Source organism: Chiloscyllium plagiosum, unplaced genomic scaffold, assembly GCF_037043375.1.
Source record: "Chiloscyllium plagiosum isolate Xiang-an unplaced genomic scaffold, Cpla_swu_hap1 HiC_scaffold_22, whole genome shotgun sequence".
Lineage (NCBI taxonomy): Eukaryota > Metazoa > Chordata > Chondrichthyes > Orectolobiformes > Hemiscylliidae > Chiloscyllium > Chiloscyllium plagiosum.
Genome location: NW_028270160.1, coordinates 2,083,515 through 2,100,314, shown reverse-complemented (window position 1 = coordinate 2,100,314; position 16,800 = coordinate 2,083,515). Strand labels below are relative to the sequence as shown.

The following is a 16,800-nucleotide window of genomic DNA, read 5'->3' as shown; positions in this document are numbered from 1 at the left end:
CCTTAGTAGCCACACACGCAGACAACAAGCAACATGAATTCGACTGGGACAACACTACTATCATAGGGCAAGCCAGACAGAGAACAGCCAGGGAATTCCTAGAGGCATGGCATTCATCCACAAACTCCATCAACAAACACATCGACCTGGACCCAATATACCAACCACTACAGCGGACAGCTGAAACTGACAACCGGAAGCGGCAGGGACAGACCACTATAAACACCGGAGGAAACATCAAAGAAGCGCTTCGCAGGAGGCTCCCAAGCACTGATGATGTTGCCTAGCCAGGGGACGAAATGTTTGCAACAAAAACTTCCAGCTCGGCGAACAGAACCACAACAACGAGCACCCGAGCTACAAATCTTCGCACAAACTTCGAATTGTTATTACTTCTTCAGAATTATCTGTTTCTTTTATTTACTTTTTGAAATTCTGATTTGTTTTTATTTTGAAAATATTCTATATATTAAAAGTGTGGGATGTGGGTGTCACAGGCTAAGCCCAGCATTTATTGCCCGTCCCTAGTTGCCCCTTGAGAAGGTGGGGGTGAGCTGCCTTCTTGAACCACTGCAGTCCATGTGCTGTAGGTTGACTGACAATGTCCTTAGGGGGGGAATTTCAGGATTTTGACCCAGGGACAGTGAAGGGACAGTGATATATGAGCATTCTGTTTGGCCTATTGCTGACATCCAACTTGATGGCGATATGATTTCCTATGAGATTTCGCCTTCCTGTGATTATTTATTCTTAGTTTTAGCCTATAGTATCTAAATGCTGCTTTTTCTATTTAATAATTTTGCAATGAATAAATGGTGATGGTTTTAAAGCTTATAATCTTGTGTGAAAATAGTTGCTTCAAATCTCTTGTCTTAATGTCTCTAAATGTTTAAAACCCCTGTATTGTAGCAATGCTGGTTTCTTTCCTCTAGTAAAGTGTTAAATTCTTCTTTGTCGTGATACAGTCTCTCTGCACTGTATACTGGGGGGAATGAATTCCTGCCCCTTTTCTGATCAAAATGGTGGCTTCTCATTTGCTGCAGCCATGATGGAGCTTTTCCATTTTTTTCTTCCAAAAAGGAATGTTTCCCTGTCTTTCAGCGCCTAAAACACCATGCATGTCCCTATCCTTGCTTATTTAAATAAACCTCTGTGACCGCAGCATTAAGAACTCTTCCTGGCAAACACATGGTTTAAGTGATGCATCTTCTGTTTTTATCAGTCATAAAGAACTGCTTCCAATCCAAGATGGCGGTGCAGTGAAGCCCCTGTGCTCCAACTCATTTGCTCCAACTGCTTGTCCTTTTCCTTCTTATTTCCTCTCTTGGGCTTTTGTGTTTTTACTTATTTACCTTGTCCTGACCTTGGATGGCATCGGTGACAGTGAGAGCTCAGCATGTTGATCTTGTGTGGACCCGGAGTGTGGATCTTGTGTGGACCTGGAGTGTGGATCTTGTGTGGACCTGGAGTGTGGATCTTGTGTGGACCTGGAGTGTGGATCTTGTGTGGACCTGGAGTGTGGATCTTGTGTGGACCTGGAGTGTGGATCTTGTGTGGACATGGAGTGTGGATCTTGTGTGAACCCGGAGTGTGGATCTTGTGTGAACCCGGAGTGTGGATCTTGTGTGAACCCGGAGTGTGGATCTTGTGTGGACCCGGAGTGAGGATCTTGTGTGGACCCGGAGTGTGGATCTTGTGTGGACCTGGAGTGTGGATCTTGTGTGGACCTGGAGTGTGGATCTTGTGTGGACCTGGAGTGTGGATCTTGTGTGGACCTGGAGTGTGGATCTTGTGTGGACCTGGAGTGTGGATCTTGTGTGGACCTGGAGTGTGGATCTTGTGTGGACCTGGAGTGTGGATCTTGTGTGAACCCGGAGTATGGATCTTGAATGGACCCAGAGCGTGGATCTTGTGTGGACCCAGAGCGTGGATCTTGTGTGGACCCAGAGCGTGGATCTTGTGTGGACCCAGAGCGTGGATCTTGTGTGGACCCGGAGCGTGGATCTTGAGTGGACCCAGAGCGTGGATCTTGAGTGGACCCGGAGCGTGGATCTTGTGTGGACCCGGAGCGTGGATCTTGTGTGGACCCGGAGCGTGGATCTTGTGTGGACCCAGAGCGTGGATCTTGTGTGGACCCAGAGCGTGGATCTTGTGTGGACCCAGAGCGTGGATCTTGAGTGGACCCAGAGCGTGGATCTTGTGTGGACCCGGAGCGTGGATCTTGTGTGGACCTGGAGCGTGGATCTTGTGTGGACCCGGAGTGTGGATCTTGTGTGGACCTGGAGTGTGGATCTTGAGTGGTCTCAAACAGACCCAGCGTAGAGAAGAGTGTGCCCCAAGAGGACCTCGCGTGGGCCCTGCTGATTTTTCTGGAGCAGGCACGGAACCTGGAGTCAGTGGCAGAGGGGAGTAGGCCTGATGGCAAAAGAAGTGCCTGAGGATCATTGGCTTTGTCGTTGACTGGGTCTGGCACTGACAGTGGTCAGGTGGGGGCAGAGGGATGGTAACGCAGGCAATGATGAGCTGGCTCAGGGCTGACTGATGGACACTTGTTAATCTCTTTCCTTTTTCCTTATTCTTAAATTATACAAAATGGAGCTGTTTTATGGTGACAAAAGTAAGCTTTTCACTAAATGTTATTGTATTCTTACTGTAAAATACACATGGCAATAAAATCAAAAATCTAAAATTCTTTTAAATTTGTTCTTCTGTCCGAATTCCTTTGAATTGCCTGTTTATCAACTTGAGTCTACTCTGAGACATGCCCAATGTCATGTTCTTAGTATAAAATACTGAGTGGCCCTTGAAAATGTTCCTGCAGTTGTTCCTTATGACAGGCACATGCTGATGGTGATGTTTATGGTGAACAGGATGAGCTCCTTTTATCAAGTAACTGTCTCAGCCTGCTCCAGGAGTGATCATTCTCAAGGATCTTTAATTTCATTCACCAACCTTAAAAATAGACTCTTCCAAACCAAGCTTTGAATTGGGATTGCCCTACATATCCCTCTTCTCTAAGGACTCTGTAACTTTCCAATGTGACTCGTCTTTATCTTGTTTTACTTGCTCACATTGTCTTTCCTCCATCTTTTGGCAGTGAGGATTTGTTCATCACTTTCACCTTGACGTATTTCTGTAATGATCTCACCACTTATGACCATGCAGGTGTAACCATACCTTGCAGTATACCAACAACGAGCAACTTGTGCTTGGAAAAAGTCTGTGTTTGTTCTTTACATGTGTCTGGGTGTGTGTGTGAATGTGTGTGAGTGTGTTAATGCGGTTGTATGTGTGTGTATATGGATGTTTGTGTGTGTATATATTGTGTGTGTGTGTGTCTGTCTGTCTGTGTGTGTGGATGGTGAGGGTCAGTGGAATATTTCCATGGTCCATAACTGAAGCAGTTTGTTATTTCCCAATATATATTTACTTTGCGAGTCACTAAATCCTATCAACTGTGGGATCGTGCTTAATTTATTTTTGCTCGCCTTAGACATTGAGACAACAACTGTTCTTCTGGCTGCAGTAAGCAACTTGACAGAATTCTTGGATAAAATCTTCGACACTCTGGATTGTGTCACTCATGTTTCTAGACGATACATTTCTGACTTGAACTTGAGACAGATTCTGTCTGCTATCTTTATATCACTGAGTGTGCAAAGGGCACAATTTATCGACATCCCCGAATAAAAGGACAGTTTATTTCATTGAGGAACAAATCTACTCAGACAATGGGAACAAGATCATCGTATTGCAATGAGAGGAGTGTGTAATTGTACAGTGATTGTTTTCAGAAGGATAGTTCTGATGGGGTTGACTCGCCTGCTTTTCACAGCTTTGCCAACTTTGTGAGCACTTCCAGAGAAGATACAAGTTCAAGTTGCAAAGTGTGTGAGCTTTATAAATGTCACTGGTTAAAAAAAGGAGCGATGGTCCTGGTATCAGACAACTGCTATCTGTGTGCAGTACAACAAGAGGTTTGCCCAGTGAACAGAGATCAAATTACTCAGAATTTACAATCACATTACAACACAGAATAATTTGTTCCAACCTGTCTGAGCTGGAAATTATCCTACACACATGCACTGCTCCCAATCTTCATCTGTCAACTGGTTACAGATGGTAGAGGCTCCCTATTTATACTGAGAGAATAAATAAATCCTATCATTGGGTTATTGACAACTGACAGCCATGTTTGACAATGTTGAAAAACGAGTGTTTTGGGAATTGGAATCAACTGATCTTCCAGTACAGTCCATGGCTTTATCTCTTGTCATATGTTCCAAATACTAACTGTATTTAGGTGATACAATAAGTTAAGAAAGAACTTGCATTCATGAAACATCTTTCACAAGTTTTACTTGGTGTTGGTTGTGGGACAAATAATGGTCAGGACCCAGGGCATTGTCAGTGACCAAGAGGAGAGGAGGAGATGTCAAGGGGGCATCAGTGGGAGTGAGGCAGAGACAAGTCAATAAGGATTGCATTGTGGATACTGCTCAAACCTAACAGAGCCCATTTTATAGAATAACTACAGTGTTGAAACAGGCCATTCAGTCTGTCAACTCCACACTGACCCAGACCCAACCACCAACCCTGCATGTCCCATGGCTAACCCACCTAGCCTGCACATCCCCGGACACTATGGAGCAGTTTAGTCTGGTCAATCCACCCTAGCCTGTGCATCTTTGGACTGTAGAGGAAACCAGAGCACCCAGAGAAACCAGTGAGGAGAAAGTGAGGTCTGCAGATGCTGGAGATCAGAGCTGAAAATGTGTTGCTGGAAAAGCGCAGCAGGTCAGGCAGCATCCAGGGAACAGGAGAATCGACATTTCGGGCATAAGCCCTTCTTCAGGGCTTCTGAAGAAGGGCTTATGCCCGAAACGTTGATTCTCCTGTTCCCTGGATGCTGTCTGACCTGCTGCGCTTTTCCAGCAACACATTTTCAGCTCACCCAGAGGAACCCCACACAGACAATGTGCAAGGTCCACACAGACAGTTGCCTGAGGCAGGAATCGAACCTGGGTCCCTGGTGCTGCGAGGCAGCAATGCTAACCACTGAGGCACCGTACCACTCCTTAAAAGTGTTCAATGTTTTGACCTCAGCTGCTTTCAGTGTTAGAGAATTACACTGACTCCTCAACCTCTGAGTGAAGAATCGTTTTCTCATCTCGGTCCGAAATGGCCTTTCCCAGATCCTTAAGCGGTGACCCTGATTCTGGACTCTTCTGTCGTTGGGAACATTCTTTCTGCTATTACCTGTTCTCTCAAAGTTAAAGGTTTCTCTGAGTTTTTTTTAAATTCACACACAGGGTGTGACTGTCACTGTCCCATCTCCAGAGGGCGGTTAGAGTCAACCACATTGCTGTGGGTCTGGTGTCACATGTAGGCCAGACCAGGTAGGGATGGCAGATTCCTTCCCTGACATCTGTGAACCAGATGGGGTTTTCTGACAATCAGCGATGGTTTCATGGTCACTTTTGCAAAGTGCCCATATTACAGAGGAGGAAGTGCTGAATGTCTTGAAACACATAGAAGTGGATAAATCCTCAGGACCTGATCAGGTGTCCCCTAGAACTCTGTGGGAAGCTAGAGAAGTGATTGCTGGGCCTCTTGCTGAGATATTTGTATCATCGATAGTCACAGGTGAGGTGCCGGAAGACTGGAGGTTGGCAAACGTGGTGCCACTGTTTAAGAAGGGTGGTAGGGACAAGCCAGGGAACTATAGACCAGTGAGCCTGACCTCGGTGGTGGGCAAGTTGTTGGAGGGAATCCTGAGGAACAGGATGTACATGTATTTGGAAAGGCAAGGACTGATTAGGGATAGTCAACATGGCTTTGTGTGTGGGAAATCATGTCTCACAAACTTGATTGAGTTTTTTTGAGGAAGTAACAAAGAGGATTGATGAGGGCAGAGCAGTAGATGTGATCTATATGTGATCTATCAGTAAGGCTTATGACAAGGTTCCCCATGGGAGACTGATTAGCAAGGTTAGATCTCATGGAATACAGGGAGAAACAGCCATTTAGATACAGAACTGGCTCAAAGGTAGAAGACAGAGGGTGGTGGTGGAAGGTTATTTTTCAGACTGGAGGCCTGTGACCAGTGGAGTGCCACAAGGATCGGTGCTGGGTCCTCTACTTTTTGTCATTTACATAAATGATTTGGATGCGAGCATAAGAGGTACAGTTAGTAAGTTTGCAGATGACACCAAAATAGGAGGTGTAGTGGACAGCGAAGAGGGTTACCTCAGATTACAACAGGATCTTAACCAGATGGGCCAATGGGCTGAGAAGTGGCAGATGGAGTTTAATTCGGATAAATGCGAGGTGCTGCATTTTGGGAAAGCAAAACATAGCAGGACTTATACACTTAATTGTAAGGTCCTCGGGAGTGTTGCTGAATAAAGAGACCTTGGAGTGCAAGTTCATAGCTCCTTGAAAGTGGAGTCGCAGGTAGATAGGATAGTGAAGAAGGCATTTGGTATGTTTTCCTTTATTGGTCAGAGTATTGAGTACAGGAGTTGGGAGGTCATGTTGCGGCTGTACAGGACATTGGTTAGGCCACTGTTGGAATATTGCGTGCAATTCTGGTCTCCTTCCTATCGGAAAAATCTTGTGAAATTTGAAAGTGTTCAGAAAAGATTTACATGGTTGTTGGCTGCGTCAGAGGCTGAGGGGTGACCTTATAGAGGTTTACAAAATTATGAGGGGCATGGATAGGGTAAATAGACAAAGTCTTTTCCCTGGGGTGGAGGAGTCCAGAAGTAGAGGACATAGGTTTAGGGTGAGAGGGGAAAGATAAACAAGAGACCTAAGGGACAACTTTTTCACATAGAGGGTGGTATGTGTATGGAATGAGCTGCCAGAGGAAGTGGTGGAGGCTGGTACAATTGCAACATTTAAGAGGCATTTGGATGGGTATATGAATAGAAAGGGTTTGGAGGGATATGGGCCAGGTGCTGGCAGGTGGGACTAGATTGGGTTGGGATATCTGGTCGGCATGGACAGGTTGGACTGAAGGGTCTTTTTCCATGCTGTACATCTCTATGACTCTGTGACTCTATGACTCTTTAGACTTGCAATTTCAGATTTTTTAAAGTTGAATTTACACTCCACCTTCTATTATGATGGGATTTAAATCTGAGACTTGAGAACACTGGGTCTGTGGATTAAGAGTGCAGTGGCAACACCACTCGACCATTACCTCCCCATGCCCTCAGTTCCTATTGCAATAACAATGAACTCACATGACCAACCCTGACCATGTACATTGTGAATAATAGATTAGGGACTTCACTCCAGTCCATTCAACAATATTGCTGTGTCATTGTCCAATATCCTTCAGTCCAATATACCTCCTGAGGGTTGTCAGTGTCTGATGTGAGTGAGGGACCAGGCGTTGACCTGCAGAGCTCTGGGCCAAGAAAGACCGGCCATTCCCCAAAGCCTTGGGATTTGGAGCAGGATTGGCTTCTCTGTCTTTTCATCACTCTGTAAATAAACATTGGATTGATTGAGAGTGTGTAGTGATAGATCAAAGACTGAAAGCAAACAGAATTACAGGTTATAAAACTGTGTGATGAAATGGATTATGTATCTTTTACAATCAATAATCCATTTATTTACCCTTCATGCAAACTCTAAAATCCACCATAGCATCATCTCGCTCAGTGCAGCAGCTCTCTGTTCCTGCTTCCATGTTCAATTATTTCACCATCTTCAACTAGTTTGTACCCCAACCAAATAACTGTCCCCCACCTGAAAAGGGCAAAACTAAACACAGCACAAACCAGCAGCAGAGTTAATCCTGGATAAACCCAGCTGGGTTCAAACTTCATCTGTCTGGAAATTGGAATAAAGGATTTTATGAATGTTCCCTCCTAAGCTTCCGCAGAAGAGCCTGAGCTAAACAGAATCATGGAATTGTAATGGCGCAGAAGGAGGCCATTTGGCCTTCTCGTGCTAGCACTGGCCATTCAAATGAGCATCATTACCCAGTGCCTATCTCCGCCTTTTCCCCCATACTTTCTCTCTCTCATACACACACTCTCTCTCTCACTCACACACACATACACACACAGACACACATACACATACTCACACACACAAACACACACACACTCTCTCTCTCTCTCACACACACACTCTCATACACACTCTCTCTCTCTGTCTCTCTCATACACACACACACACAGACACAGACACACATGGACACACACACACACTCACAATAACTATCCAATGTCCCTCTTGGATGCCTCAATTGAGTCTGTTTTCACCACATTTCCAGGCCTGAACTACTCACTGTGTGACAATATAATTTCCTCTCACATCCCCCCGGCTTCTTTAGCACCTCACTTTAAGACTATGCCTGCTCATTCCTGTCTGGTTTCCAAGTGGGAATAGCTTCATCCTATCCTGTCTACATATGACACAAACCCCTTGATCAGATCTCTCCTCAGCACACCCTCCAGCAAGAACAGTCCCCAGATTTCTCAATCTACCCTCATCACACGTTCCTAATTCCTGGAACCCTTCTCAGTTGGGCACTCTCTCCAACATGTTCCCGTTAATTGGGCAGCGCGGTGCCTCAGTGGTTAGTACTGTTGCCTCACAGCACCAGGGTCCCAGGTTCAATTCCTGTCTCAGGCAACTGTCTGTGTGGAGTTTGCACATTCTCCCCGTGTCTGCGTGGGTTTCCTCCCACAGTCCACAGATGTGCAGGCCAGGTGAATTGGCCATGCTAAATTGCCCGCAGAGTTAGGTGCATTAGTCAGAGGGAAATGGGTCTGGGTGGGCTATTCTCCAGAGGGTCGGTGTGGACTTGTTGGGCCGAAGGGCCTGTTTCCACACTGTAGGGAATCTAATATAATCTTACAACACACCTGTTGCAGTCTAATAGGGTCGATCCTTTAGACTGGCGCTGTGTTATTGTGAAAAGTCATGGTTACTGTCATCACAAACACCAGCAACTCTGGGTCAAGCAGGAAGGTGGAGCTTTATCCAACCCCTGCCCTCCCATTCCCTCTCATCCTTTCCCACCTCACCCTTCCCCTTCCCCCTCACCCTCAACCTCCCATTCCCCCTCACCTTCATCGTCATCCTCCCTTTTGCACTCCCCTTCAACCTCACTCTCACCCTTAATTTCACCCTCACCTCTTCTCCCCAAACTTCCATCTCCTCCTGTCCCTCACACCGAGCCTCCCCCAACAACTTCCTTTCCCTTTCTCCCCTTCTGGCTTCCTCCGTCCTTTCCCCTCACTGCCACTCCTCCCTCTCTGCCTCCTTCCACATTCCTCCCTTTTGCCCTCACCCCTCCTTCTTTGCTGCCTCTGCTCTCCCACCCCACACTCCTCTCTCTCACCCCCAACTGCCTGGACCCCTCATCTCCATTCTGATGACATCACAGAATCTTCCCGTGGCCTGTTGTGTCCAGATGACATCACAGGAGCCATTTTGGAATTCTGGATATCACTGACTTTGAAATGTAACTTGGGACTCGTGTTCACTTCAAGATTCCTTCGGGAACAAGAGCAGGCGATTGAGGAGTACACAGTGGCAGCTGGAACCAGGGAGAAGCTGAGTGAGTGGAAACTCCATGTTGCTGTCTGAAGGTTAAAGACTTCGGACTCACTTCAACTCCCAGGATCCCGTTGAAACTGAAATGTGGATGTGAGACCCCAGGAGCAAATCATAACCAAAGACGTGTTCCTGTCTTTCTGTAAAACTACTCAAATACCTAGAGAATGGAGATTGCACTTTTTTAACATGGGAGATGGTGGCTTTAACAAAAGCCTTTTGAAGATCCAATATTCCACACCCACTGGCTCCTTTATATTGACCTTGCCAGTAATATCCTCAAGAAACTCTCTCAGGTTTGTCAAATGTGATTCCTCCTCCATAAGACCATAACAAATAGAGACAGGAGAAGACCATCAGTCTCTCCAACCAGCTGCACCATTCAGTCGGATCATGGCTGATCATATCTCCATGCTGACACTTTCTAACTATCCAGTAATTACACCCTTTATAATGGATTCGAGGATTTTCTCTCCTGCTGTTCCGTGGAGTTGTTACATTCACAAAAGGAGGCGTTGGATTTTACACTGAGCCCTGTTTAGATCCTGGAGAGAGGGGTCCTGCTGGAATCTGCCTGATTGAAGGTATGTCCAGATGGGGACATGGCTGGGAATTGTGTGGGGGTTGCAGGGGTAGCACAGGTCAATTGAAGGATCAGATACCCTCTGACACTAGAGTAGTAACAGCTGTGGGCTTTGCAAAAATATTGGCAGGGACTGATGTGATGACAGAACTTGTGACTCCAGCACCATTGCCAAATTAGCACTTTGTGATCCTGCCTGGTGATTGACAGTCCCACCTGACATGTATTCTATGAAGAAAAGGAATCTGTACAATAGCAACATACCGAGAGGTCAACTTGAAAATATGCTAGGCCATCAATACTCTGTGGTTAAATCTTCAAATTGCCAAACCATTCTCACAGTCAGAGCAACATGTGTCCTTTCTTGTCACACTGTTGAAAATAATTTAAACATCCCATTGGACCAGTGATGAAATGTGGAATATGAAGTTAATGAGATAGACTTTGGATTCTCCTCATTGATGTAGAAATTCACTTCATGTTTCTGAACTGTTCCTATACCATTGCTAACTCAGCCAACTGTCTTCAATACAAGGGTTTGATTGAACCCAGTTACTTTTGAAAACCTGCCTCTGGATTGGGTGGGGGCAGGACAGGGGAAAGGAGTCAATCCCAGCTGAAAGGATGAAGGCAGCCATTTTGTAATCATGTGACCCACTGAAACCTTTGACAGTTGTCATTCTACAGGATTTGAGGTCATCATGCTACTGATGAGGGTTTAAATTCAGGTGAGGAATATTTGGGATGAAAGGATATAGCATTATCTCCACGTGGCACCTTGGCAACTGAAGAGAATACAGTTATATACCAGCTAGCACCATAAGCCAATGATAATGGTCTTGAATCTTCAAAGGCTTTCCTTCTGAATGATCTTGTAGCTGTGTATATCTTCAGTTGGGAAAAGAAAACATTCTGAGTCCCTGTAAGGGAGGGATCACAGATGAGCTGTCTGTGAGCCCACGGTGATCTTGAACAGCTCGGTCACCACATTCTAGTGAGAAAGGGAATGACCCATTAATGCCTTCTCCTTGGAGTCCTTCACTTGGTTCCTGCTCATTTTCCATCCCTATGGATCAATCCCAGAAAGAGAAAGGTCATATGGCCGTGTGATTCTAACCTGGACCTCACTTCTAACACCCTGAAACTGAGTAATGAAAGATCCATTTGTGAAAGATGAAGGGCCTTGAAGGTCCACCATAAATTACTGCATTGGAGGAGGGGAAAGTGGAAAACAGGAGAATGCATGTTAGGCCCCACCTGACCAGGAAGTGTCGACACCAGAGAGTTTGCCCATCTTGCCGGTTCCAGCTGAATCCCTCCTCAAGATGGTGGCTCAGAGAGTGGCCCAAGAATCAGCAGCAGAGATTCCTAACTGTTCTTCATGTTCCTGTCACTGCGAGGGGGACTTCAGAACGGGACTTTTCTGCTTCCTGATACTTCAGGGCAGCTCCATTCGGATTGGCCACAACAGCTGATCCTTCATTTGACCTGTGCTACCCCTGCAACCCCCACACAATTCCGTTACAGCATCCGGACTGTGAGCTCCAACCTTTCCACATCAAAGCAGTGAAACAGAAAGAGAAAGCCCTCAGCTTCCTCAGAGATGTGCGAGTCTCACCTCATGGTCACAAAGTTATTTAGGTGAATCTTGTGGTCACACTGCAAGGCTGATCACCCTCATGAACAGCAAAAGGAATTCAGTCTCTGAGGGTCCAGTTTGACAGTGATACTGTCCTCTTCATTCTGCAAACTAATGCTGAGGCAGGCTCTCCAAGCTGTTGCTATAACGCTCCAGGTCTCAGACACTCCAGGATACCTGCTCTCCTCAGTCCAGGTGATAATAAAATCCTCTGTTATCCTCGGTCTTTGGCTTTCTTTGTTTCTTGTCTGGCTCATCACCAGCATCATCTCCAATAAATTTCCTGAAAACATTGGGACCCCTTGGTAATAGCAGATCCCTCTCATACCTTTCCCTGCTGGAATGTAGCTGCAGCTCTCTCACTGTCTCCACCACCTTCCCTTGCCTGATGCCCCAGCCTCCAGCCCACGGCAGCTCCTTCCATCTGCTGGAACTGCTCCATCTGAACCTTTTCCCCCCACCCCAGGGAGACGCAGCAGTCCCTCCCTTTCAGTGTCCTCACCAAGCTGACCTGATTGCAATCCTGGGACAGCTGTTTCCTGGAGCTTGAAATTTCCCAGCATCAATATGATTGAGTTAATCCCATCAGGAACAGGAGTAGAGTAAAACAAAGCTGGGGTATTGCAGAGTTCAGTGTTGCTGCTGTTATTGGAATGAAAAGCCTTGTGGTAGTTTAGCATACAATCTTTGGAAATTCATGGATGTACTCTGATTCTGTTTTCTAATTTGTCCAAACATTTCTTGAGGCATTGGGAAATTCCCAGTGGAAATTACTCAGGAATTATAAAGACAATCAATTTGGACCGGGATACGTCCGTATTTCACAAAGAGTGTCAGTAATAAGTGACTGTGGAATCCAGAGAGTTCTCTTCAGGCTATTCATTCCCTCTCTGTATTCCTACACTGTGGTGTTTGGTTTTACATTAGCCCCTTATAAAGGACAGTGCTGCATCTTTAACCCGTGGATCCTACAGCAGAGAATCATCTTATCCTTCAGGCTCAATTATCCTCAGCTGCTTCATTAATGACATTCAGAAGTGGGGGTGTTCACTGATGTTCACTACCATTCCCGAGACACTGGAATAGTCCATGCCAACACACGCGACCTGGAGAAATGACAAGGAAAATTGAGCTACACATGTTCCAACTGTTGTACCAAGCAATCACCATCTCCAATGACAGAAAATCTATCACTTCTTGATATGACCATCACCCAAAATCCTTGACTACCGACACCCCAAGGTCATCAGAGTGAATAAACTGAAACTTTGAAATGCAGTGGCTACAAGAGCCTGGATATCTTGTGATGACTAACTTACCTCTGACTTGCCAAATCCTAGAAATGGAGGAGCACAGTTTAGGTGTCTAATGAAATACCCTCCACTTGCCTGGATGAGGGCAGCTCCAACAACACTGCAGAAGCTCAGTACCACCCAGAACAGATCAGCCTCATGAGTGGCACCAATTTGATTACATGAAGCATACACTCCCTCCATTTCTAGTAAAATGCGAATGTAGTTAAGGTTATGCAATAAGTTAGGCCGAGGGAATGTGCTTCCATTGTGTGTGTTGGGAAGAGGGACAGAACTCCTAAATAAATCTGTTGTGTTTTCAGCAGCCTCTCTCACCAGGGGTTAATTAGTATGTTTAAGGGGAAGTTCGATATGTACAAAAGGGGGAAAGGAATAAAGGATTATGGTGTAACTTTGATGTAAATTCTATGTAACTACAGCCACCCTTTACAGCACCGTGGCTCCACATTCAAAATGACCATGAGAATGAAATATATTTTAAACTCTGTAAGGCCTAGAGGAGAAATTTCATTAATTAGTGTTGAATCAAAACACTTTGAAATTCTATGGCCAGCTGCTTCTCAAGATCAACAAGGGTCTGAGTCCCTTAATTCCCAGAATATTCCAAGGTACTTGATAAGGAGGAATATGATTAATATCCGATGTATATATATTTCACACATGAAATTGTTAGTTTAATTTAGAACCTTACTGTTGTCTGAATGAGTTGTCCACGTGCCTGTAAACTCCACCCTCTGTGATAAATTGGTTTGACAGTGTTTGCCTTAAAAGGGGAGAGGTTGACGAGGTCTTTGATTGATGAGATACCCTGTAAGTCTAGATTGTGCACAACAGTGACCAGCAGGAGTCAGCTGCGAGATACTGCTCTATAATCTAAGGCTGAGCTGTCGTTGTTTCATTGTTGCTAATAGAATTGCCTTTTGATTGCAGTTCTGTGAAGACCTTGGATAAGAATCCTTTCTCCATCAACACACCAAACCCTATCCTGCCATCTGCTGCCAGTGTCCAGCTCGCTCAACTCCAGGCTCAGCTCACTCTACAGCGGCTCAAATTCGCTCAGTCAGCTGTGAACAGTAACACAGCTGCTGCCACTGTCCTGAGTCAGGTCCTCAACAAAGTTGCTATGTCCCAGCCACTATTTAACACATTAAGGTCCCCATCACTGATCAATGCTACTCACGGACAAGCTGGAACTCCACAGCTTGGGCCTGGCATTCCAGCCCCTGGGATGCCACCTGGTGGACTCTCTTACCCGTCACAAACTCCGGGATTACCCCCTTTGGTGGCAGGAGGCATCGGCCAAGGTGGAAACTTACAGCCTCAAAGTGCAGGCCCAATCGGACTGAGTCCTTTTGCAGGAATAGTCTCACAGCCATCTACGCATCCAGCTGCAGTTATAAATCTGAGCAAGACTGTCTCCTCACACCCTCCTGGTGGCTTTTCTGAATATACTGGAGATTTCTCCAATAAGTCAATGCAAGGTGAGGCAATCTGCGCTCAGGGATTTCATCAGTTTGGTTTCACTGGAGATATGGCCAATGTACTTTCTGCTAACCTTGCCTCAGGGAATCCGGTTAAAGGACAGCACTCTGGTTTTCAGCGAGATTTCCAGACTTCACAAGGACAGCCCATGTGTCGAGTGCAGGCTCCAGGTTATTCAGGAGAAATGAATACTTGTGGCTTCCCACAGAAACCCGAGGGTCCTCATCAAGTCAACCCGACTGGAAATTCCCAGAATCCAGTCACCTGGGCATCCGATCAATGGCAGACCACTTCACAATTCCTCCATCCCAACAGGCCTGAGTTTACAGCTCAGGCATCAAATCTGTGGTCATCGAAAAGTCAACAATTGCAAATGAGAAATGACCTGTATAACCCAGAGGAGCCAACGTCTGAAGGAAAGGTCAATATTGGCTGCCCATCTCCTTTTGACAGGTTCAACCAGAACAGTCAGAACTTCACAGGTGCCCAGTTCAATCAAAGTGACAAGCAACTGCACAGCACCTTCCACCTACAGGTCCCAGACAGACACATCCTGCCTCATGAACTGAATGACTTCCATGGCTTAGTGCCCTCGCAGCTGCCCCACATCTGCTCAATATGTGACAAGAAAGTCTTTAACCTAAAGGTGGGTTCTTTTTTTAGCATAGCTGTAGCCAATGTTGTTACACGTGTTGGAGATGGGCCTGAAAAATCCGTGGGTGGTGTAGCTTTAATGAGAACATGTCTTATTCCCACGGGAGATCTTCTTATTATCTTGAACCTGTTGAGAATGTGTGCCACTGAGGTGGGTACTACTTCTGGGCAGAGTCGATTTACAAATATGTTCAGATTCCTTCTTCTTTAAACCCACTGAAGTAACATTTTGTGAACATACATTTTAGTCTCTAAAAATTATCAAGCACCATCAGGAATACTTCACTACTCTTACCTGACCACAGATACAGTTCTTTTGATAATATTCTGTCTCTTTCTCAGTAACACAGGAACAACAAAGGTTTAATGTTTCATTTGCAGCTCGAGGAACACAAGTAATGAAATAGAGTTTCTGCGGTGGTGAGAAACATTGTGGCAAATATTCGTTAATTATCCATTAAAGCCATCATAAATTTACATTCATTGTAATTCATTATCATTTTCAATTTCTGTTGAAATAAGATTAAGAAAAGAATTGGCAAAGTGAATCAAGTAAATTGTTTATGTCCAAAACAGCAGCACTGCAAGACAAGAATTGCAGAGTTACGTTTAAGAAGAGAAATTAGGTTAAACCTGAGAAAAAGTCACTGAAGTGGATTGAAATAAAAATTGTGTTTCTGAAACAGAGGAGGAGAAAATGGGAAGATGGAATTGATTTTGTCAAAAGAAGAGTGGGTAGTTAGATTTAATTCATGCTTCCAAAATTAAATACACAACATATTTATTTGTTAGTGCCTTTATCTTGTGTTCCAGCATGAAAACTGTTTTAATGCTCATCACAATTGGTCATGAAAAGCATGGTACGTGACTTTGCCTCAGAGCTCCAACTGACATAAAATGAAAAGTATGATTTTCTTGAGTGGGCAAAATAAATATATTTGAAAATTATAAGTAACCAAAGAAGTCTGGCTTTGGGTAAGTACATTATTGGTTTTATGTGACAGAATTTTATTGTCCAATATTTGAGATATTGACAACCTTTGAAAGTTTTGTGTCTGAGTGTTCACAAATAAGTATAAAAATGGGTAACAGAAGAACAGAGAAACAGCAAGATTCATTCTGAGTCCAAACGTCATTGAGCCATTACACCCCTCCACCACCCCACTTGCATCTCACCGAAAAACTCATGCCCACATTAAGCTATCAAGTTGCTTGATTTCGAGTTATAAGCTTTCAGCATATGGCCCTTCGACCCATCGAATTTTCTGATTTTACACCATCTTGCTTAAGTAACTGAGTCACATTGTTAATGACTAATTCGTTGTCAAATACAATTTCTCAATGTTTTTCCATTTAGTTTCTAACTGTTGAGTCCTAAATAATAACTTAATTCACCATCTACCATCATCAAAACCCAAAGATAAAGCAAGCAAACTGACCAGTAAATGACTCAATGCTAAGATTTCCACATGACAATTTCCACATGAGGAAGATCCCTTTGCACTAATTCGGAATTGTTCACTAGCTCTGGGGAAAGATTATAGTTT

General features: G+C 44.9%; 1 protein-coding gene and 1 long non-coding RNA gene across 3 annotated transcripts in view; one reads left to right on the top strand and one right to left on the bottom strand.

Moving 5' to 3' along the window:
- The window catches only part of rbm20 (RNA binding motif protein 20), a 325,960-nt gene that overhangs the window by 233,351 nt on the left and 75,809 nt on the right, over window positions 1-16,800 (top strand). For both annotated transcript variants that reach the window (XM_043713177.2, XM_087998710.1), the window contains exon 2: window positions 14,048-15,245. In XM_043713177.2, coding sequence (XP_043569112.2) covers window positions 14,048-15,245 — 1,198 coding nt within the window. The remainder of the gene's footprint in view (window positions 1-14,047; window positions 15,246-16,800) is intronic.
- LOC148145926 (uncharacterized) overlaps window positions 12,318-16,800 on the bottom strand; it is a 34,690-nt gene continuing 30,207 nt past the window's right edge. The window contains exon 3 of the long non-coding RNA XR_015760861.1: window positions 12,318-12,910. This is a non-coding gene — a long non-coding RNA (uncharacterized LOC148145926). The remainder of the gene's footprint in view (window positions 12,911-16,800) is intronic.